General features: G+C 34.2%; 2 protein-coding genes across 2 annotated transcripts in view; one reads left to right on the plus strand and one right to left on the minus strand.

Annotated features, from left to right (window-relative positions):
• Window positions 1–2,143: 2,143 nt before the first annotated feature.
• LOC140742790 (protein NDRG3) lies at window positions 2,144–3,715 on the plus strand. The gene has a single exon (XM_073073797.1). The coding sequence runs from the start codon at window positions 2,559–2,561 to the stop codon at window positions 3,534–3,536; it is 978 nt and encodes a 325-aa protein (XP_072929898.1). The 5' UTR covers window positions 2,144–2,558; the 3' UTR covers window positions 3,537–3,715.
• Window positions 3,716–12,098: 8,383 nt separating this feature from the next.
• The window catches only part of LOC140742794 (cell adhesion molecule Dscam2), a 72,750-nt gene continuing 62,482 nt past the window's right edge, over window positions 12,099–22,366 (minus strand). Inside the window, exons 30-32 of the mRNA XM_073073801.1 lie at window positions 18,160–18,339; window positions 16,262–16,369; window positions 12,099–12,672 (exon numbers count right to left, since the gene is read on the minus strand). Of these exons, the coding sequence (XP_072929902.1) occupies window positions 12,557–12,672; window positions 16,262–16,369; window positions 18,160–18,339 (404 nt within the window). The 3' untranslated portion in view covers window positions 12,099–12,556. The remainder of the gene's footprint in view (window positions 12,673–16,261; window positions 16,370–18,159; window positions 18,340–22,366) is intronic.

The following is a 22,366-nucleotide window of genomic DNA, read 5'->3' on the forward strand; positions in this document are numbered from 1 at the left end:
TTATACTAATGTAGACTAAAATCTTCCGGATAAGTATTATTGTGTTAAGTATGCCGGTTGAGATGCTTGTCACGGGACATATATATATTTTTTTTATAATATAAGAGTAGCAGACGAGCATGCAGTCCACCTGATGGTAAGTGGCTACTGCCGCCCATGGACATCTGTAATAAACCCCAGATAGGATTAGATATTCCTACCTGAGGTCGGCCACAGATGCGCCGCTACCCCTGAGGACTAAGCTGGAATGCCTCGGAAAAGTCTTTCTCCCTTACCACACCCTTCAAACCGGAACACAGCAGCGCCTAACACTGCTGTTATTAGGTAGAAATAGGTGTGGCGGTGGTGCCGCCGGAGTCGAACCACAAAGGGTTCTACCACCTTCATATAAGTGTAAAAGCAAAATTCTGATATTCCTGCGCGGTCCTCATGTAAACAATGAAGAACACAAGCCTGTGTAATATCTCACGGGGGGAATTTATCATATAACATTATGCGATAAGTCACTTATAGGATCTTCGATTGTGTAACGAATACACCTTAATTAAAGACCACATACCTACTACCGAATATATACCTGTTATTTATGTTACATATTAGCATTAGGGTTGGTTTGTGTATGTTTTCCGAGTATAAAAACGTTGTATTACAGTTGGATTGGGATTATCTGGTTAAGCAGAAAGAGGTGTGATGATAGTACTATCCTGTAGTATAACTACAACAACAAGTTGTAGTTATACTACATGTCTCTCCCATGACTACTACGACTAAGGTTTTAAGGTGGTAGAACCCCTTGTAGTTCGACTCTGGCGGCACCAACGCCACACCTTTTTGTGCCTCATAACAGTAGTGTTAAGCGCTGTTGTGTTCTGGTTTGAAGGATGTGGTAAGGGGGGAATACTTTTCGAGGTGTTCCAGCTCGGTCCTCAGGAGTAGCTGCGCATCTGTGGCCGACCTCAGGTAGGATTAATAATCCTATCTAGGATTCATTACAGATATCCATGGGCGGCAGTAGCCACTTACCATGAGGTTTACTGCATGCTCGTCTGCTACTCCTACATTAAAAAAAACGTAGTATAACATCTACAATAAGTGATATTACATTTAAGTGCGGACACAATTTTCTTTAAGTACTTATATGTATTAAACGTACCGTTATGATAGTTGACAACTAAAATTGAAATCTACAATAGGAACATAATCTTTATTGCTTCTCTTAAGCCCTACTTACTGCAGTTTGAAATTGTTACGGAGTGAAACTAGGTTGTTATGTTATAAATTTCGACGGCCCCAGTTTAAGTTTGAAATTCAAACATGTTTAGCTACTGTAGATATATCGGTTTAATAAAGTTATACAATAACTTTGAATGTTATGAAAAAGAGGCAAAAAGAAATTTGATACTGAAATATTTACCTAATTTTAGAAAGGTGAATTTAGGTAAGAAGTTACTTTATTTTTGACATGAATGATAGTCTTGTAATTTAATTTTATTTATTTTATATCAGTACCACGAATTCCTGCTCGCGACTCTAAGCAATGGATTTTAATTTCTTAATTGCTGTTGACGTGATTTTCATTATAAAATAATGTTATGTGGACATCTAGACTAATATTATTGAGAATAAAGATTTGTTTGATATTAAACTCTGAAATTATTAAACTGCTTTTAATAATGAATCATCTACAAAGCTTCAGTATTCGTAACACACAGGACTATTTTTTACTGGTTACGCTACCATAGGTGAAACCAGAGGGGTTTAGCTAGTAAAACATATACTAAATTATTTAAACAGAAGTATTCGTACCTACGTAAAAAATTAGAAATGTGTATTTTTAAAGGTCAAAGTAAGTACAATAAAAGTGGAGAGCAAAGTTTTAATGATAATAAAACCTTTCATTACGTTGAAGTTAGTAGGTACAAAATAATGTCATAAACAACACAAAAGGCGGTCGGTCTTATCACACAACTCAGTAATAATAATTGTAAAAGTAAATAAGCCGACATTGTTTACTTTTTTCATTTTGTATAATAATAACAGTAACTATAAAAATCGACTGACGTTGTACGCATGTGCGGACGAGCCAATATGCATGAACTTCGTGCAGACCGGCGTCGCCGGTTAGCCGACCCGCCGAGCGCCGACGGAAACTGCCGATTAGTGCCGAATCGTCCATTCGCTGGGATTCACGTTTGTCCGGTCTACACTTTATTGACTATTTCCTGCCTTATTCGCTCTATATTATCTCATCCGCGAGTATTTTGACATAAAACATGAACATTTAACCCACGAATCATTGATATCGTAAAAGGTGACTTCAAATCGATCGAGGTTGTGTAGTGCTCCATACAAAAACATCGAAATGAAATGTAGATGAGCGGGAACAATAGGTACCAGTGTCTAATGGTGTACGCTAATTCTTCTAATTAGCAACTCACTGAAGACGTGTCTATCAGCAAGGTGTGAAATATAGTAACGAGTACACGATCGTCAATATAGACGAGGACGTCCATTGATCAAGGTGTGAAAGAAAGCCCTGTGAACATATTTCAAGCAAAATGCCGACTACCATACAAGAAAACATAGCTTTGCTGAACATGATGTCTTCTGACAATCTCGAAGACGATCTAAAAAGCGTCCAGTTACATTATCCATCGGAGAGAAGGCTGCTAAGTGACGGCGCATGCGTAGAAGAGAGGGTGAGGACTTCGCGTGGAGACATATTGGTGGCGGTCCGGGGGGACCGCACCAAACGAGCAATAATTACCTACCATGACCTTGGCCTAAACTACGCTGCTAATTTCCAAGCGTATTTCAATTTTGTAGACATGAGGGCTATATTGGATCAATTTTGTATTTATCATGTTAACGCTCCAGGACAGGAGGAGGGCGCACCGACCTTGCCCGAGGACTATGTTTACCCAACTATGGATGTTCTCGCTTCCCAAATAGATTTCGTCCTCGGCCACTTTGGCATAAGATCTTTTATTGGATTCGGCGTCGGGGCGGGCGCAAATATAATGGCGCGGTACGCTATGAACAGTCCAAACAAAGTTGACGCACTGATTTTGATTAACTGCACATCCACTCAAGCGGGATGGACTGAGTGGCTCTACCAAAAAATAAATACTAGACAGCTACGGTCAAGCGGGATGACTCAGGGAGCACGTGATTATCTAATGTGGCATCACTTTGGGCGTAGCAACGATGACCGCAACCAGGATTTGGCCTACGTTTACAAGGAGTGTTTTTCTCAAGTCAATCCTGTCAACCTTTCAATGTTCATCGACTCGTATCTGCGTAGAAGCGACTTGAATATTTCACGAGAGGGAAACACAATTAAAGTTCCGGTATTGAATGTTACCGGGGCACTGTCACCACATGTCGACGATACGGTGACGTTTAACGGACGCCTGGATCCCGCTAAGACATCCTGGTTGAGTATTTCAGACTGTGGCATGGTTTTAGAGGAACAGCCGAATAAAATTGCGGAGGCGTTCCGCCTGTTTCTCCAGGGAGAAGGCTACTGTAGGTAATCGTATTGCCTAAGGCAAGAACGAACGCGGCGCTGTTATATGCAATAGAATGCACGGGATGCTTAACTCACACGCGAGCTTCACAACACATTGGTTGTAGATGCATTGGTACTGTAGAAGGAAATTGTTGACTCTTGTTTTATAGATATTTATGAAAAATAAAATTATTTTGTGGCTTATTTGTCTTTGTTTACCTGTGTCAACAAGCAATGAGTATTAGATTAGTAGACCACTATCATTAGATAAACTGGATTATCGCTGTTCAACGGATTAAAATTGAAGTATTTGTGTGTAAAATTAAATAGGTTTTCTAAACGGATTGAGTTGAACTTTCCGTACAAACCAATTTAATCAAATTTCGGGCTGCAATAATCCAAATTGAATTTCAAGAGCGTGAAGCGATTCCAATCAGTGGAATTTAAAAGCCCGCTAATAGCGACACTAATTGTATTTTACTTGGTTTATATTTCAGTATCTTTACACTGCAAAATACGAGTACTATAAATAGTCTGAAGTTACTTTTCTCATATTGCATTATAACCAATACTTATTAGTTAAAAGTACGTTACTACAAGTCATACAAAATGAAGTGACTTTAATTTAAATCTAATAATGCAACTAAGTCGTAGTAAAACTAATTTAACTAAGACTAAGTAGTCTACATATTTCAATTTGTTTTACGAAGTTTTATTTGTAACGAAGATTTAACTGTAGTATGGTATAATGAACTTACAATTTATATTTGTGTGTGTTTATGCCACTCAGGATACAAGGATTTCCATTTTTACTATAGATATATAAGAAGAAATAGTCAAGATTTACCTAAAACTTTAATACGAAGGTTTACAAAGGTTGGTAGGATAGATATTTTTATGTAACTATATAATTCAACCAAATGAGCATATAAGTAGATCACTATTTATACACTACAGAGACAATACAGCAGCCCATAAACATCTGTAATTAACCATAAATAATAAACTACTCGTATCTGAAGTCGAAATACGTGCGCTGCTATCCCTAAGGAGTAAGTTCGATCGCTTCGTAAAGTTTGTCTTACCAAAACCTTCAAACCAGACATTTTTCCAAACCAGAATTACATTTTTTTTGTATTGTCTATTGTTCTATAGCTCAATACCACGCTTTTATTAGTTTGACCTGTATGCATAAGTCTATATGTATGTATGTAACGGAATCATTGAACTTGATTTTTACCCACTTGAAACGGTCCGATTTATTTAAAATTTTGAACACTTATCAAGAACCGATGGCAATACAGGATTTTAATAATTTTGTTCCATTTTCCTCATTGCCAGGAATAACGATTTTTTTTGTGCGATTTTAGCGTGGTTTTTAGTTTTTAAAGTATAATTATATTCATTAAAAAATGATTTTATAGATTTCTATGTAGATGAAGGAGTAGAGTGATGCCTCGTATGTCTCATTATGACACTCTCGACTATTATATCTATTTACTAGAACATAGAAGGTCAGAAATAGGCGTAGCAGTGGTACCTCTTGAGTCGAACTTCGAGTACATACATTTATTTTGTACAAATCACTACACACCTATTTATAGCGTTAAAGTCTTACATTTCGATGGACGTGTAATGCCGGCTGACTTACACATGAAGTGAATGTCATAGTTCTCAGGACTGATGCGCTAAGATCGGCTGTAGGTAGAGTCCTCGTTCTATATGGAGTTAGCTACAAATGTCAAGTTCGGTAGTGACCACTTACCATCAGTTAGACTGCATACCCGTTTTCCATTTTGATATTATAAAGAAAAAGAAACACCCACCTTTATAACTTTTCGATACATATTACGTAATCATACGTTTAACTCCAATAACGTTAAAATCCAATTCCGTGTAATATTCGGTCCCAGCACTGCGGAAAGCGATGAAAAGTACCGAGAAATATGAAAATATAAAAGTTTTATTCAACGCTATAATTAATTTTCGATTCGCATCGAACGCTTCACTCGTATTTCCTTTTTTGTGGGTGTTTTTCTGAACAAACGTGTATGGCTGCCACCCGCGGGGAGGTTTGGGTTAAATGGACTCCCCAAAAGAGTGTAGCTTAACACCCGCTCTCCCACCCTCGCTGACCAGTAGATGAACGGATTATGAAATATTTCATCGGAAAATAAAGTGGAAATATAACATGAAGCCTAGGAAAGTAATACTTTTAGCTCGGGGTTTCCTTTCGTTTGAAACCTTATGAGTTGCGGATTATTTATCTTCGAAGAAACAGCATGATATCGTAGTGGATAAATTGGTATGGGTTGGCGTTTTAAATTCTGTTGATAATAGTGTATAAGTAATTTTAAAGAAAACGCTTCACACTCATAGGTTAATATGATAATTTCGTTCATTGTCTGTTTCGGATACCTACATATAGACATTAAAAGTTATGTGAGTATTAGAAATTAATTATCACTTGCTAGACGGTGAAGGAAAACATCGTGAGGAAACCTGCATACCTGAGAGATTTATAAAAAAAAATTCGAATGTATATGAAGTCAACCAATACGCTCTAATTTTTCTCATTATAAGAGGAAACCCGTGCCCAGCAGTGAGACAGTAATGGGTTGATAATGATGATGAGTTTTCTATCATATAATGCAGATATTAAATAAAACTTAGCATCGGACAGTTTTAAACCAACTATTTTGGTTCGCTCAAAACCCCCCAGACAGTACGAGTACGTTTACGAGTGGCACGTATATTATGTTTTGTCTCCACCAAGTCTGTAGTGGAAAACAGTGTGATGGCGGCAATCCGTCGTCGTACCCAAAGTCCAAAGTGGTTGCGGAGTACGGAAACCGTAACAGTGCACTTACGGTCCATTGTTCCCCGCTCCGACATGAAGCACTTAAAGTGATAGCGATAGACGCCGGTTTGGAATAAAAGGGCTTACCCTCGACGTAAAAAAACGTTTTTCTAGTTTCAAGACTGCGTCTGTTGTGACTTCGAGATAGAATTGATCGTTTCTTTTTTTACAAAAGTGTAAGTAAATAGTTGTGTCAAAAGAAATTAGTCGTAGTCAATGTTTTTAATTTGTTTTAGGATAGAAGTATGACAGGTTGATTTCAGCATTCATTGGTGTTAAGTGCTGTTGTTATAGACTACATAATAATAACTACAAATTGGGTTAAATCTAAATAATAGGAGTACTAGGTAAAATGCAAGTCTTACTTAGGATCGGCCAGTGCGTTGTTACTCCCTTAAAACTAAGTTGAAAATCCTCCTGAATGTTTCTCTGCCTTACTACACCCTTCAATGTAGATAACAATTAACAGCGTTTGATGCTGTATAAGACAGAAAATGGCGTGGAAGTGATCACTTAAATTAATTAATATCATCACGGATAATTCTTAAATAAAATAAATTATAAGAGGTTTTACTTACTACTTTTATTCAATTGTGAATGCATTATAAGGCCCTTCAGAGTAACGTTGGATTATCAGATTTTGAAATGATTTTTAATAGGACGCTTTCCATGAAATAATTTTAAAATAAAAATACGTTTCAATTTTTTGTCTCTCGGTTTCTACAAAGAATTATTATCTATTCTATAGTATTTATTAAATAGTTATAGGTATAGGCCCGTTACGAGGTAAGTACTGATCTAATTAGAATATAGTTCAACTGAAATTAATTAGCCATCGTATTTATTTAACAAGTTTTTGTATATTGTAATGAAACGAACATTATGTTTAAAGGATTGCTTATTTCAAAATGTTTTTTTAAACTCATTTCGTATAAACATCATGAGATGTTCTATAGAGCACTATGGGTTGTACTTAGCTTATGAAGAATTTTCATGAAGAAGTAATAAATCATATGAACAGGACTAACTTTCAGTGATTTCAATGGCAGAATGTTATCCTAAATACGAAGATGGATCGCCTTGCATGTTAGTGTCATTAAAAAAATCCCAGTATACTTAAAATAGCTGTTACATGTCGTATAGCCTTACCTGATAAAATATATGTGGGATAACGAAAAGGTTCATGTTCGCAGTTAATCGCCGCTGATATATGTCGGCATTTAAAGCTTGGGTAACCATAAGGCAGTCTTATTAGACCCTTATATTTTATAGCCTTTTATCAAAAAAAGTGTAACTATGAGAAAAGCTCTATAATCTTAAAAATATTGAACATAATTAGATGTGTAATAGTTTCACAAGATTGTTTGACTTATTAAGACTAAATAACTAGCTATTTTATTTAAATAACGGATGTAGTTCATTTGCTAGAAATTCCAGACAGAATAGAAGAATCCTACACTATTCATTCATGAATGCATTGCTACTATAAAATTTCTGATGACTAATGAAATACTTCATATTACAATTACAATAGTTTATGGGCTTATTTTTATATTTATTAAAAGGGAAATATGACGGTAATGCCCATCAAAGTATACTGTGAATATTTTTTATTTTCCATATTTTTCTATAATTAAAGGTGGGGGCACGGCAGTGTGCCAAGACGAACAATATGTTTTAAAAATCATTAAAGTTATGTGTATATTTAATATATGTATGTACATGTGTGTATTTTTAGACAGGCGATCGGATCTCGTGCTAATGTTTAACCATGAGACATAATATTTATTAATACATTTTAGGTATTATTTTAAGTTTATCTATGGTGTTTTGAGGAAACAAAAATAAAACAATCAGTGGCGATAAATTGATTTATATTACACGAATTCTCACATAGTTTTATTATGTACACGATACAATTATATTGTCGTAAACATTTAATAAAAATTGACTAGAATTGTGACAATATCTACATAATTATTTACAAATAAGCTCCAATTAAAGGGGAACTATCTGTTTATAATTAATTCACAGATCTGGCTTTAAATTTTAAAGTTACGAAAATATAATCGCCTGAAGTTTTAATTTTAATCTTAGTGCGCTAATTAATATTTTCATCCAAAATGTGCGCATACAATCGCTTAATTTTTTTCTCAGATCTGCATATTAATTAAAAACAGATTGACAATAAATTAGGGATATTTTACGTCAGTCAGACTATTTAATATGTACACACGCTAACATTTCACATACAGATACTAGCTAACGCTATTGGGCTCTTCTTTACTGGGACGACACGACACCGGCAAGGCACCGGATCCGACAGAAGACGGAGAACCGGGTGGAGTTGCGTATATGTGTCAATTTAATGTAACACCTTTATTTAACTTCAAATTACCACATTCGTGTCGTCCCGAAGAAGAAAAAACCCATCATCTATTGACAAACATGGGACACGAATGGATTTAGAAAAACAGTTGATTAATATGGCAACACTGTATATTTAAGACAAATACAGATAATAATGCAATATACGGATTATTGTAAATTTATACAAAAACTATCCTATTGGTAGTTTGAAAATGGCAGTAACCAAAGCCTACGTAGTTAGTATCAGTAGTAACATTAATTGAAGATTGGATAGGAATAATTTTACGCATCTTTTTCAAACCAAACGCGTAATAAAATACCTTTTGTTCCTAAAAGATATCCGAGACGTGGGTTTGAAAAAGGAATCCGTAGTAATTTCGTCGTAATTAAGACACGGGAAAATCATTTAATTTACAATTAAAGTTACTTTTATTGAGCGGAACAAGCTTTGGCTGGAATCAGACTTCTAAATGCTAAAAGTCATCAAAAGTCGTAAGAAATCAGTCCAGTTTGAAGAGTTCAATTCGATCGCGTTGTGCTAACGAAAATTATTATAAAATACACACAAGTGTATTTAGTAAAGGAAGCAGATTATCCGATGTTGACAGTTCCTACTAAAATGTCAATGTTTAAAATGTAGGTAAACGATAAGCCTTATGCTTATTACATTCATAGTCCATCATTAGATTTCCCTGTGTCATGAGCGTCTAGATGACGCACAAAATGACCACCCACATATTCAGATTTAGTTAGAAAGGTGGTCATTAGTATATATTTTTTTTCATTTCGACGAATACACATTTAACTTGATGTTATATGATCTACATAACTACAATACGAGTCTTACCCAAATTAGGTTAGACGGGCATTGCTTTTCTCTATATACGCACTAAATAGGAATATCTCAACAAATAAGTCTATCGTATTCCATAGAAATACTTACTTAGTTATTTCTTTATTTGTTATTCCGATATTATAATTTTGTTACATATTATGTTTTGGCCAAACAGTATTGATATCGATTGACGTTGCGTTCCGTTTGTGCAGTTATAAGCGCTGTAGGACAGGAATCACCTTTATAGGTAGTGTAGTTAATAACAGCAACAGTAAAATATTATTTTCTATAATAGTTATTGCGTACACTCTACACCACGGGTTTAAAAAACATGAAAATGCCCTTTTAGTTATAGGTCGATGCAAATACGTTGTAGGTGTAGTGCAGCTGTTATTTCTTATACCCTCAAGAGCTTTGTAACAAAACAATTACATTATTATAGAATGGATACGCCAATTTACCGTGAGCATTTTCATACAATAACTCTTCACAAAGCTCCAATACTGTGAGTGATATGAACTTTAGGAAGATTACTTTAAAACTGTAGTTACTCTATAAATTTCGTTCTGATCCGAGCCTTACAGGATAGTGATAAATCAGTCTGTTTAGCAATTTAAACTGTTTCCAATCTCACTTCGGTTATCCTTTTATTTCGATTACGTTTCAGCCGACGCTTACGCAAACATTTTAGTATATTGCTTCTAGATTGGATTTATTTACCGTCGCAATTAATCTGAAATTTCAAATTTCGTAGAAGGGTGCCAAGTGACAACATAACAATTGTTACGATTCCACTGTCTATCCATTTGTCTGTCATAGGGCGTCTTGAATCAAAAAGAGAATATAATGAAATTTTCAGTAAATATGTAATAAAAAAAGTAAAAGTCAAACATTAAAAATCGATCTCCATAAAATAAAGATTTTAAGCTGTGTTTACTCAATTTTAATAATACAGAACCACTCGTACAATTCCGATCCGTTGTTAGCGGATTTTTACACAGTTTGCTATTGCTTTTAGAGGATTTATAAAACTCCCGTTAAAACTACTAGTATAATAGTGTTTAGTCTATCCTGACTTCGGATAGTGTAAACAAGTAGTTAACAAAGCGCTGCTTATATGCTTCCTCATTAGCTTTAAAGCGAAGCTAACTCGCTCCTCGAAGCTAGTTTTATTAGCTTTTTAGCATTATCATACTATCCTGGCTTAAAATATCTACCTACGAGTATTAGTAGTACAAGTAAATCAAAAGTTATTTAGTTTAGTTCAGTTATGTTTTATTATTATTTTCTTTGCAAAAAAAATTATAACATTGAAAAAAGAGTTTCATATTTGTGTGCATTATAGTTATCGAGCTTAATATGTGACATGATACATAGATTATTGCTTTAGCAATAGTTTTAGTACAGCATTAATCGTTAGCTCTTTTTTCTTGTCACGCGGATCTGGCCCGCATCCGTAACACTCATATCCTATCGTTTCATTGATAATTTCCTGTCGTGTGCGTACAAGAGGATTGCAGAGTGTAATATAACGCATGGGAGTGGTACACGCGTGTCATGAAAGGCCAATTTTATAACCTGGCTATTCTAATTATATTATATGATATGGTAAAGAGATTATTGCTGTAGTAATATTTTTTGTATTGCGATAATCCTTTGCTCTTTTTTCTTGTCACGCGGATCTGGCCCGCATCCGTAACACTCATATCCTATCGTTTCATTGATAATTTCCTGTCGTGCGCGTAGAACAAGACTGTAGCGTGTAATATTGCGCATGCAAGTGGTACACGCGTGTCAAAAAAGGCCTAATTTTATTAGCTGGCTAGCGTTATTGACATAGCTATTGCTTTGGATCGATCCCACTAAATAAGGTTTCCCATCCCAATCTTTGAACGGACCGTGTCTAGTAGGATCGTTTGGATCGACCCACGTACCTAAATAGGTCCGAGAGAATTTCATTAGGCTATTTGTAACAAAGTTGCGCTTAAGAGCGCTTTTGTCCTTACAATGCGATTTTTTCGAACAGACTAATTACCTTGTGTTGTCTTTACCGGTATAGTTTCTGTCAAATATTTTTTTGAATGGAGTTAAAGCCATAGAGAATAGAATGTAGCTGTCAAATGTATAATGTCATTTATTTTTGGAATGTTTCAACAAAAAATATCCACTATAAGGTCTATTCGTTTTATGTAATGTGTATATGTTAATCCTTTTAGGATTAACGAAACATGCATTATCTCTCATTTGATAGCTAAAATTCAACTTTCTTTAACTTTTTTAACAACGTTTAAGTTTAACTTTGTCCAAAAAAATAAGTTAACAGTTGTTGCTAGGTCATGTCAAATTTGTCTTTAAACATCCAAAATTTCGTTTACAGACTTTACATAGGAGGCTTCGAAATTTCGAACAAAACTGCGGATTTAGTTCCGGACTGTCGAGCCACGATAATTGGCACGAAATTTCGAATCTCTTCTGAGTAAACAAGAAAATTGACTGCGAAACTTCGGACGAAAATTCGGGTTTTATCATAGACTAACGAAGTTTCTGTCAAGATTTTGGACGTTATGCAGGTAGCGCACGAAACTTCGTCCGAATTTCCGGATTTCGTTAACGCAGACTACGAAAATTCGGACGAAATTTCGGATTTCGTCAAAGTGTATGACGAATCTTTGGACGAAATTTCGGGTCTCGTCACAATAGAGTATAGTCCGCGCTAAGCAGCTAGTCCGCTCTGAAGTTGTTCAAGGTGTAGTCATACAATTTACTATGGCGATGCGATTCATTTCTATATTCAGAGCGGACTAGCAGTTTTAACGAAAATTCGGACGAAATTTCGGATTTCGTCAAGGTATATGACGAAATTTCGTGTCTCGTCACAGTAGAGTACAAAGTTCCTTACGAAACTCCAGTTTACATCCCCAGCCGGCGTGCATTACATGAGAACATACCGCAGCGACTCGTCGCTGGCGGCGGCGCGGCGCTAGCTGTGCTCGTGGTGCGTGCGCGGCGACAGCGAGCCGGGGCCCGACTCCACGCTGGAGTCGCCCGCGTACACCTCCGACAGCCCGCCCGCGCTGCCGCCGCCCGCGCCGCCTGCTGGGCCAGTTATATGTACCTATATGACGCTGTTAGAACCAGAGTAGCCTAACTACAAAAAACGATTTACGATCATAGATTAGTAAAGATACTTCGCCGCCTTGAAATTGAATGAAGCCACAAACGGCTTATTAGTAAGTTTTTTTTGAATTAGTAAGTTCTTTTTGAATAGTAGTTTTTTTTGAATTCTTGACAAATAAAAACATTTTTAGAGAAAATTTACGAATAAATAACTAACTACTGCGTAATTTAAATAATAAATTAATAATTATTTCAATTATTTTAAGGACATTTTAGCACGGAGACGTGGCAAAACTTTTTTACGCAACTATTGAGTAATCTTTACTAATCTATGTTTACAATATGGAGAAAAGTAAAAGTGTATCTGTCCGCTCTGAAGTTGTTGCGAGGAGGTGTAGTCATATAATTTGTTATGGCAACGCGATTCAATTCTATATTCAGAGCTGACTAGCAGTTTTACGCGGACTATACAACATTTTTAAATTACGAAAATAGAGATACATCAAAAATCATTAAAATGCAGTTAGGCAACTCTGGTTCTAGCAGCCTCATATTATTATGTCACTACTTTCATACCGTTTTACATTACAATAGTAAATTTTACATTTACATGTATGACGAAATGTAAAGGGGCCTCATAGGTACTTATTTTGTTAACTACTTAAGCATTGAAACGAATAATAAAATATATTAAAATTAAAAATGAGACCTAAAAGTCGACCATTTCACATTTGACCGGTCCACCAAACTAACACGTTCTTACTTTGAGACAATATCGTACATGTAACATGGTAACAATTATCTGGCTCGAGACAATAAAACAATAGAAAATAAATTAATAAGGAATTATAGCTCTTGTTGCCATCTACATACGAGAAAATACCTATTTTCTTACAAGACAATAGGCAACTAAAATAATGTCTATATCATAAATATTGGCATTAACATTGTTACTGTAGGAAAGAATACTCGTATGTTGGACAACTTACGGCATAGTCATTATGTATTTATGTCTCAAACAAATACTAATCATTAGTGGCAATTAGTAGCATTAACCTTCAAACAATACGGTGGTCAAACACGCACGCTATAAACAAGGTGAATTAGGTACAGTTAAGTTGTTAGTTGTTACCCAATAAAGGTCTATTTATTTTCCGTGGCGGCATTATAGTATTCACATAAATGTCTATATTTTATCGATACAATTTTAAAATGTAGAAAAAACAGTTTCATTAAAATAAAAAAATGCTTATTTAATTTGGGTTTCGGTTATTTTATTTCACACAAACAGAAAATAGAGGATTTAATAGTTCGTGACATAATGGGTTAAAAGCCTTGAAAACTTTTAAATTCCTCCCCTTACAAATGAAATAACAATCATGAAAATTAGTCGGCGAAACTCGTAGTTCTTTCTTCGCATTCTGTATATATTTTGTGTGTACACAAAAAAGATAGACAATGTAATTTCTATTTCCACAAACCAAAAGATACAGAGAGAAAAAGGATAATAAATCGACGACTATCTATATCTATTTAATCAACGCACACACCAATTCCGTAATGGAAGCTTCTGTTCGCTGAATGCCGATCGCTAGTTAATTAAATATAAATGTTTTTCTCCATTCACACGACCTATTGGTTTGTACAAATTGGTGGGAACGCGTTCGCACTTCTAAAAATGGATTTTGCAGCTGCCATTCAGGTATTGAAAACAGTTCCAATAATACGAGATTGAGAGCATTATGTTGTGTTATACCTAGTATAGGTTACCGGTTTCTTCGAAATATTACTTAATATTATTAATTTTCATTATTATCAGATAAGTCAATTTTCATTTTTGGGCAATCACCAATAACGTCAAGATATCAAATTCTGCTACACGTAATCCTGTCTATACAAATACGAGTAAGTTAAATGAATTTGTAATTTAAAAAGGGTATTTGTATTTTTTTACTTTACAAAATCATTCACTTAGGATTCCTATGATAAAAAAATTAGCGTATGATAGATTCTACATGAGAACCGGTATTAGAAACATTTTCCATTATAATTCGAAATCAGACTACGACGTAGCAGTAGCAATTTTAAAGCCATTATAATAGCTACGAAACCTACGCCGCGGCTACGCCACACTCAAACCGTAAGCTACGAATTCGTCGAAACAAATATTATTTGTTATCAAAATACAGTCTTTACAGACCTAAATATTCACGTCAGGAGCAACGAGACCAAAAGATCACTTTCAAAGCGGCTAGAGGCATTCCCTAATGATGTTAAAATGTTTTATTATGTTCCCAGTGAGAATGTAGGCAACCGCACTTTAATTATGTGAATTGGACCGTATTTCAGTGTTGAGTTACGTTTGTGCGCAGACGGTAACGAATCGAGGCAAATTGGATGATAGATGACCTAGAAACATTTCAGCATGTCGTGATCAATGTACGGGAAAACTGATTATGTTAATATGTTTTCTTTCCAGTGAGATTCTTTCGCCAATAAATTCTCGGTATTATGTTAAGAAGTTCTCTGATTCGATTTTATTACGCAGTAAATTGTTTTGATCTCATATTTCTATGTTTTATAGATGACAGTCTTAATTTCATAACTTGTGAAGGGCTCGTCAAGTCCCCATTTTTAAAGTACCGAATAAGATAACAGAACATTTGATGTAAAACAGTAAGGTTAGTTTAGCCTTTGAATAAGTATTTTTATTTATTCTGACCTTGACTTTGGCTACAAATTTGTTTTTTTTAATCCTGACTAAGTTAGAACGCCTCTTCCCTACCTTGCTACACACTTTAAACTAAAACACAGCAACGTTTCACACTACTCTGCTGAAGCAAACAAGCGGTAGTATCATTCAAAATGCTCATTCAACAGTACTATCATTCATTCGTCATACAGAATATTGTCGCATGGTATATTTTATGGCTGAAGTCAGTGAGCGGCTACTCTCATTATTGTCTTATAATGGGGCAATCAACTGAATTTATTGTTATAGCTCGTTCATGCTGTGGATTTATTCATCCACTCTTGCGCACATAATGGGGACGATTTACCGCGTCGTGATGTGAAAATGTGGACCATTAATGTTTGTATGGTTTTTCTCAAAGTGTACAGTATACTAAAATACAATATAAATGCTCTTTATTACTTACCACTTAGGAGTGTACGCAAACAAATACTTGAAAAATTATATAAACCGTATCTCTACGGAATCAATCTTGCTATGCAACTTTCGACCTTTGCATGTAAGATTTAACTGACGATAGATCATAGATTTAAATAAAAACCTATAGTTCCGCACAGTAATTCTGATAGAATGTTTTTAAAAATAAAAATAAAAAACTAGATTTGGAAGTATTCTATTAAATAATATAAGTAATATTACTACTATTAATAATGTACAAAAACTTATTAAATAAAAAAAAAATAAGATTTACTTACTAATAACAATATCGTCTATAACCAGACTTTTTTATCGTGAGATGACTATGATTTTATTAATCAGAGGTAGTCCAGGACTAGGATGAAGTGTAAAAGATAATTACATAATACATTCACTTACCATGGTGTGCTAATGGAACGCAGTATGAAGATCCGGCGCAATGTCGGGGCCGCACCTTTTCGTATCGGCTCAAGTGTTGCAGCTCACAGTCCGAATGATGCTTTTCTACTGTTGGAAACAATAATTGACACTTAAATGTGTTACTTATTATTTTGCCACTGTCCAATGAATTAAATATGTAACCTGTTTCTAATTATGTACATATGTATGTGCGTTACAAATTAATTTCCGTTAAACTTTTTAGCATATAGTAATACATTGAGAGGAGACCTACAAGGTCGAATCTTTCTGAATATTTTCAAAGCCGAATGAATGAATGAAATAAATGTATTTACTACAAGGTAGTAAATACGACCTCATAAATCTACTTCTAATATGAAATACCTTAAGCAGCGGTAGAAATACTGACGTTGCAGGCACATCAAAAGTACCTCTTTCCCATATTTCACCAAAGCTCTATTTTTATATCTACGTCAGTTGGAGCATTGCAGTATACTACTAAAATATACATTAGTAGCAAATATGAAAAACAGTCACGTATTGCTATATTCGACTTGTTAGTTTGTATTATGTATGAATGGCTGGTATTAAATAATTTCCGTCAACTTTGTATTCTCCTAGACCTCATTACGTGTTAGGGTACGTGCCACAAATCAAACAGTTGTTGTAATAATGTATGTTTTATTTATTGGCAGTTTACCACATTTTAATATAGCACAGTTGATTTGTGGTTAGAGTTAAATTTAACATTTTATGTGCAAAAAATAATTACAAAGGTAATAATTATTATCTAGTTCATTTTAATATGTGTTGGTATTGTTGTGTAAGTTTGTTAGTATATATTTTGTATTTTGTAGCGTATATTAATACAAATTCGTCATATGGATGCGTGTATGCGCGAATGTGTTCACGAAAGCAATTGTGTGTATGTTGTGTATGAGATAGAAGAAGTGCCTATAAATATTTTGTGTACCACCGCCACACCTATTTGTACCTAATAAAAGTAGTGTTAGGCGCTGCTGTGTTCCGGTTTGAAGGGTGTGGTAAGGGAGACAGACTTTTCCGAGGCGTTCCAGCTCAGACCTCAGGTAGGAATATCTAATCCTATCTGGGGTTGATTACAGATGTCCATGGGCGGCAGTAGCCACTTACCATCAGGTGGACTGCAAGCTCGTCTGCTACTCTTATATTATAAAAAAAAATGAAATGAAATATTTATTTTGTATAGGCCAACGGCGGCACTTACAAATTGTCAGTTACAATATTTTCTTAAACTACTACCGGATCGGAACGCGACCTCTACTGAGAAGATCCCGTCCGGCATGTGTGTGTATGCGTGTTTTTATTTTTTATTTTATTGTATTTTGGACACAGACAGTCATGTATTACATTACAACATCTTACTTAATATATGTTATTTAAACTTTAAGTGCCAACAATTTGTGTATTAAAATACATTAGACAAGTTTTTAAGTAATTGAATTACAATTCAATAACTTAAAAACTTGTACACTAAAATGTACGTTGGTTGCAGATTAGTAAAGACTACTCATTCCTAATAAGAAAATGTACCGAGTTTTGAGAATTGAAATAGTTGCGTAAAAAAGTTTTACCACGTCTCCGTCCCTAAAATATTTGAAATAATTATTTATTTATTACGTAAATTACACAATATTAGTTATTTATTTGTAAATTTTCTCTAAAAATGTTTGTATTTGTCAAGAATAAAAAAAAAGAACTTACTAAAATAAGCCGTTTATGGCGTCATTCAATTTCAAGGCGGTGAAGTATCTTTACTAATCTATGGTTGGTTGAGATACATCACAACGTACATTTTAGTGTGTTAGTAATTACATGTTGTGTTGTGTGCATATCAGTGTGTTGTGTGTGTACGTTACCGTCGGCGCGTTCCCGGTCGCGGTGCGTGTCGGCGCGGCGCGGGTGCTTGCGGCAGGGGCGGTGCGGCGGCGCGTCGTTGTCGCGGTGCCCGAACGTGCGGAACTGCAGCGTGTGGTCGAGCGTCGCCTGCGTCTCGCCGCCCACAGCGAACGTCGCGTACGGACTTATTTCGTACACGTCTGTTGTGTACAATACATCGTACATTTCACTTAGGTATTCCTTTAGTAGTAAACGGTTAAACTCACGTTAAAAATACTAAACATATGGGACTTGCTTCTAACCAATGTATCATAATTGAAAAATAATGAAAATACCTACAGTATACTTCAATACAATTTTGTAAAAACATATTTAACATAGGTACATAATGTTTATATCATTTTTATTTTACGTGACGGCGTGACGATTTTTAATTATATTTGGTACATTTCAACGTACTCAAACAAATTAATATACCTTAATAGCATTTCTAAATAAGTTACTATAGCGGGCGTTTCGTTGTTTTGAGTTGAAATCCAGATGAGTTTTCTAGTAAGTAGAACAATGACATTTTATAAATATATTACGCATCTATATTCAACGTTACACAAAAATCAACTCGACTTTTAATTTATGCTCACTCACATAATTGTCAATATGTGTGTTCATATAAAGTAGACGAAGTAAAGAAATAGACTCGTTTTTATTAAAACTTTAAATAATGTTACAAATGCGTAACATTAAATTGTAAGTGTAACCTACGAATGCATTTTATCTGATTATTGTGTATATCAACAAATAAGTGACTTGATTTGTATGTGCGTATTAGATTAAAGTGATAACACTGTCTCGGGGTTCCTATTGTTATTAAATGTCTTAGGTATATAAGTAAATTGCTACGTATTAACAATAAAACTGTTGTAAGCAAATGAAATTCGATAACGGCATTCTATTATAGCCCTCAAAACAGAGACATATTTGTGATCGATGGCATGAAGGACAACTGCCCTATATCGATTTGTTAAGAGGTGACCTTAGGCAACAGTTTCTACATAATAAAAGGTGATTTGCGTGTCCGCTAAACACTTGCAATATGAGTTGAATTAAAAATTAAACATTCTTATAACCAATATTTTTTATGTGCGTACATAAGATTTATATAACTGACAATAAGCCAATTGGCATGATGACGGTATTAAAAATCAAAGAATAAATGATTTAAGAAAACACAATATATTGAAAGGATTCTCAAAAATGAGTCAGTTTAAAAAAAACTTTAAGATTTATTATATTTTCAATTAAATTAAAGTATGAAATACTGCAGTCGGCCATCTTGTTTGAAATGCTAATCGGGGCGCGAATGACGTAATTTTTGGGTATGTATTGCTTGACATTTTGTATGGGATGTTCTAACGTGAGGTCACCAACGGACGCCACGACGCGTTTTCGCGCGTAATTCAATATGGCTATAAACAAATAGTATTATTTTCGTTAATACTGAATTTATTATCTAAATAATACGATTTTTGGAATCGGTAGACATGTACCTACGTTATAGTAGGGGTTTTCAAAATTGTTCATCATGCCTATTGTAAGTCTTGCATTAGGAGTCTATTTCGTTGGTTCCTCCACGTATAATTTTAACGTAACAAACATTGACGGATTCATAAACCTAATCAAGCACCATCTCCATAAAGCTTTGAGCCGGCCTCCATTGTGATCCGTAGCTACTCGTATAATTATTATCAAGGGGCTTATGTTAATTCTCTATGCATAATTACAGGAACCGTGACGCTAAATTGTTGAATATGAATACGTTTATTTTACTCGTAAGTATGATAAAGTATTGGAAATATTTGGTCCGTTTATTTTTAGTTCTGAATTTATATTTTTTTGGGTTGGATGTATGTACCTAACTTGATTTTTCTGTTCTATCTACATTAATGAGTGATGCCACATCTTACTTGCAAAAAGTAAATAGTATTTAAAAATATACTATTCACATTATTTTAAAGTTTCGGAAATATATTTTAATTAATTAGTTATGATTATTTTAATAAGTTATGATTCGGTATTCATATAGGAAATATAAAAAAAAAACATAATTATCTCACATTCGATATTACTATTGCACGCCTCATAAGCGAAGCGTTGAGGTTGTGCTCTACTCTCGACATTTCAAAACAAGCAGTTTTCTCGAAACTGAAATTGATTTTTTGTTATTTATATTGCACTTATAGGTTAATTTGAGTGCACTAATATCAAGTCAAATAATTTATCAGGCACATAAAATATATTTTAATAACATTTTTTTTGTTTAACATAGTAAATAATAATATTAAACATAATCTTTTCTGGACGTCCGTGTATGGACGGGTTTATGTGGCATCAAAATTGGTCGAAAAAATGATCGTATCGGAATATTTTTTTTTTAATTATCTAAAGTAACACACGAAATAATTTCTTAGTCAATATGAGCGTTTAATTCACTGTCATTAAATTATTATTTATAAAAAACTAATACAACAACAATAAAAAAAAATTGCTAAACTTCTTTAAAATCATTTTTTTTATTTGTTTTATTGAATAGAAATAAATAATAAAAAAATTAAAAAAAAAAAAGTCAAAAATCTTAAGTTGTAACCTCATGAATATAACTCCATCTGATATCTATAAATGGTACTTCTTTACAAGACACTGTAAAGTTACATTGACTATTGAGGTGTTTTTCTATTTCTACATTTTAATATTTTTAATAGTACGTTGTGAAGATATTTTTCATTTCATTTATATTTATTATTATTTAAATTTTTAATTTAAATTACCACTCAATTCAACAGTAGTGACACCGTGAAAGATCTTGAGACAGTACAAGAACTTGGCACATGAGAACGAGTGTATTTGTATATTTGTATATTTATATAATATACACTTTTACAAATAATCAATTTCATTGTAAAAAAAAAAAATGAGATTATGAGGCGTGCACTTTTGGATTTTCCAAACTTTTTTTGCTAATGCTTCAGAAGTAGGTGATGATGTATCGGTTAAGTATGGTCCGAGATATGTAACATATCTAAATATACCCGTTGGTATATTAAGATATATTACATATCTCGGACATACATAATTTAAATTCGTTACTTAAATCGTTTACATTCTAATTTCAACTCAGATTTCTAGTATCATTTAAGAACATAAATCAATTTCTTAAGTATACGGCGTGGTATCAATATTTCATTTCCCCAGCGCGCCACCTTTTGCTCTTTACACATTAATACGAAGATCCATCAAGATCGACGTCAAAGCAGACAATGGCGGAAATGAGCCGGGGTCGCCACCAGCTTACTGCGATTGGTAACGCTTTCAACTTTGTAAACGTTACAACAAATTTTACTTTTGTACGTTATAAAATTAATAAAACTGTCCAAAAATGTAATGTCAATAAAAATGTTAAGAGTTTGTCTTTAAGGTGATAATAATATATTCTTTTCGACGCGTGAAGTAACGACTTAATATAATAAATTTAAAATATATTGTAACCTACCAATGATTGCCTTCTGAAATCCGAAACGAAAATTGAGACTTCCTAGATATTAACATTACAGATTAGCTTATGAATATCTTGTAATATTATTTTTAATTTGCATTAGTACTAGATTGCTACTCATAAACCAAAACTCATAGAAACTCATAAAACCAACACTAAACATATTCATATCAATATGTTTTAATAAACATTCGCGTACATTTTGCAATTTTTACGTCATAAATTCTAAAGTATCAATTAATTTCCCCAGCGCGCCACCTTTTGCGCTTTACACATTAATACGAAGATCCATCAAGATCGACGTCAAAGCAGACAATGGCGGAAATGAGCCGGGGTCGCCACCAGCTTAATGCGATTGGTAACGCCTTCAACTTTGTAAGCGTTACAATTTTGCGTCTGCTTTGTTTGTTCGAAATATTCTATATTATATATTCAAAACAAAAGCGCCCTAAATTAAATGCCAATATTTTTGGTAAAAAAGGCTCTTAAGACGAACTAAATTTTTAATGTCACAAAAATAAATATTCACAATGGCATTTGTGCTTAGCCAGTTAGTCTGGGTGCTATTAAGCATAAAATTAGTATTTTTCGGTTTCATATGATGTAGCGATCCATACAAATGAAATACGTAGGGACCAATATCTTTTTCTAATAGGTAACTATCTATACATGTAGTT

The sequence above is a fragment of the Epargyreus clarus genome, unplaced genomic scaffold (genome assembly GCF_041222505.1).
Source record: "Epargyreus clarus isolate Ecla_fem2 unplaced genomic scaffold, WU_Ecla_fem_2.2 ptg000006l, whole genome shotgun sequence".
In the NCBI taxonomy this organism is placed as follows: Eukaryota; Metazoa; Arthropoda; class Insecta; order Lepidoptera; family Hesperiidae; genus Epargyreus; species Epargyreus clarus.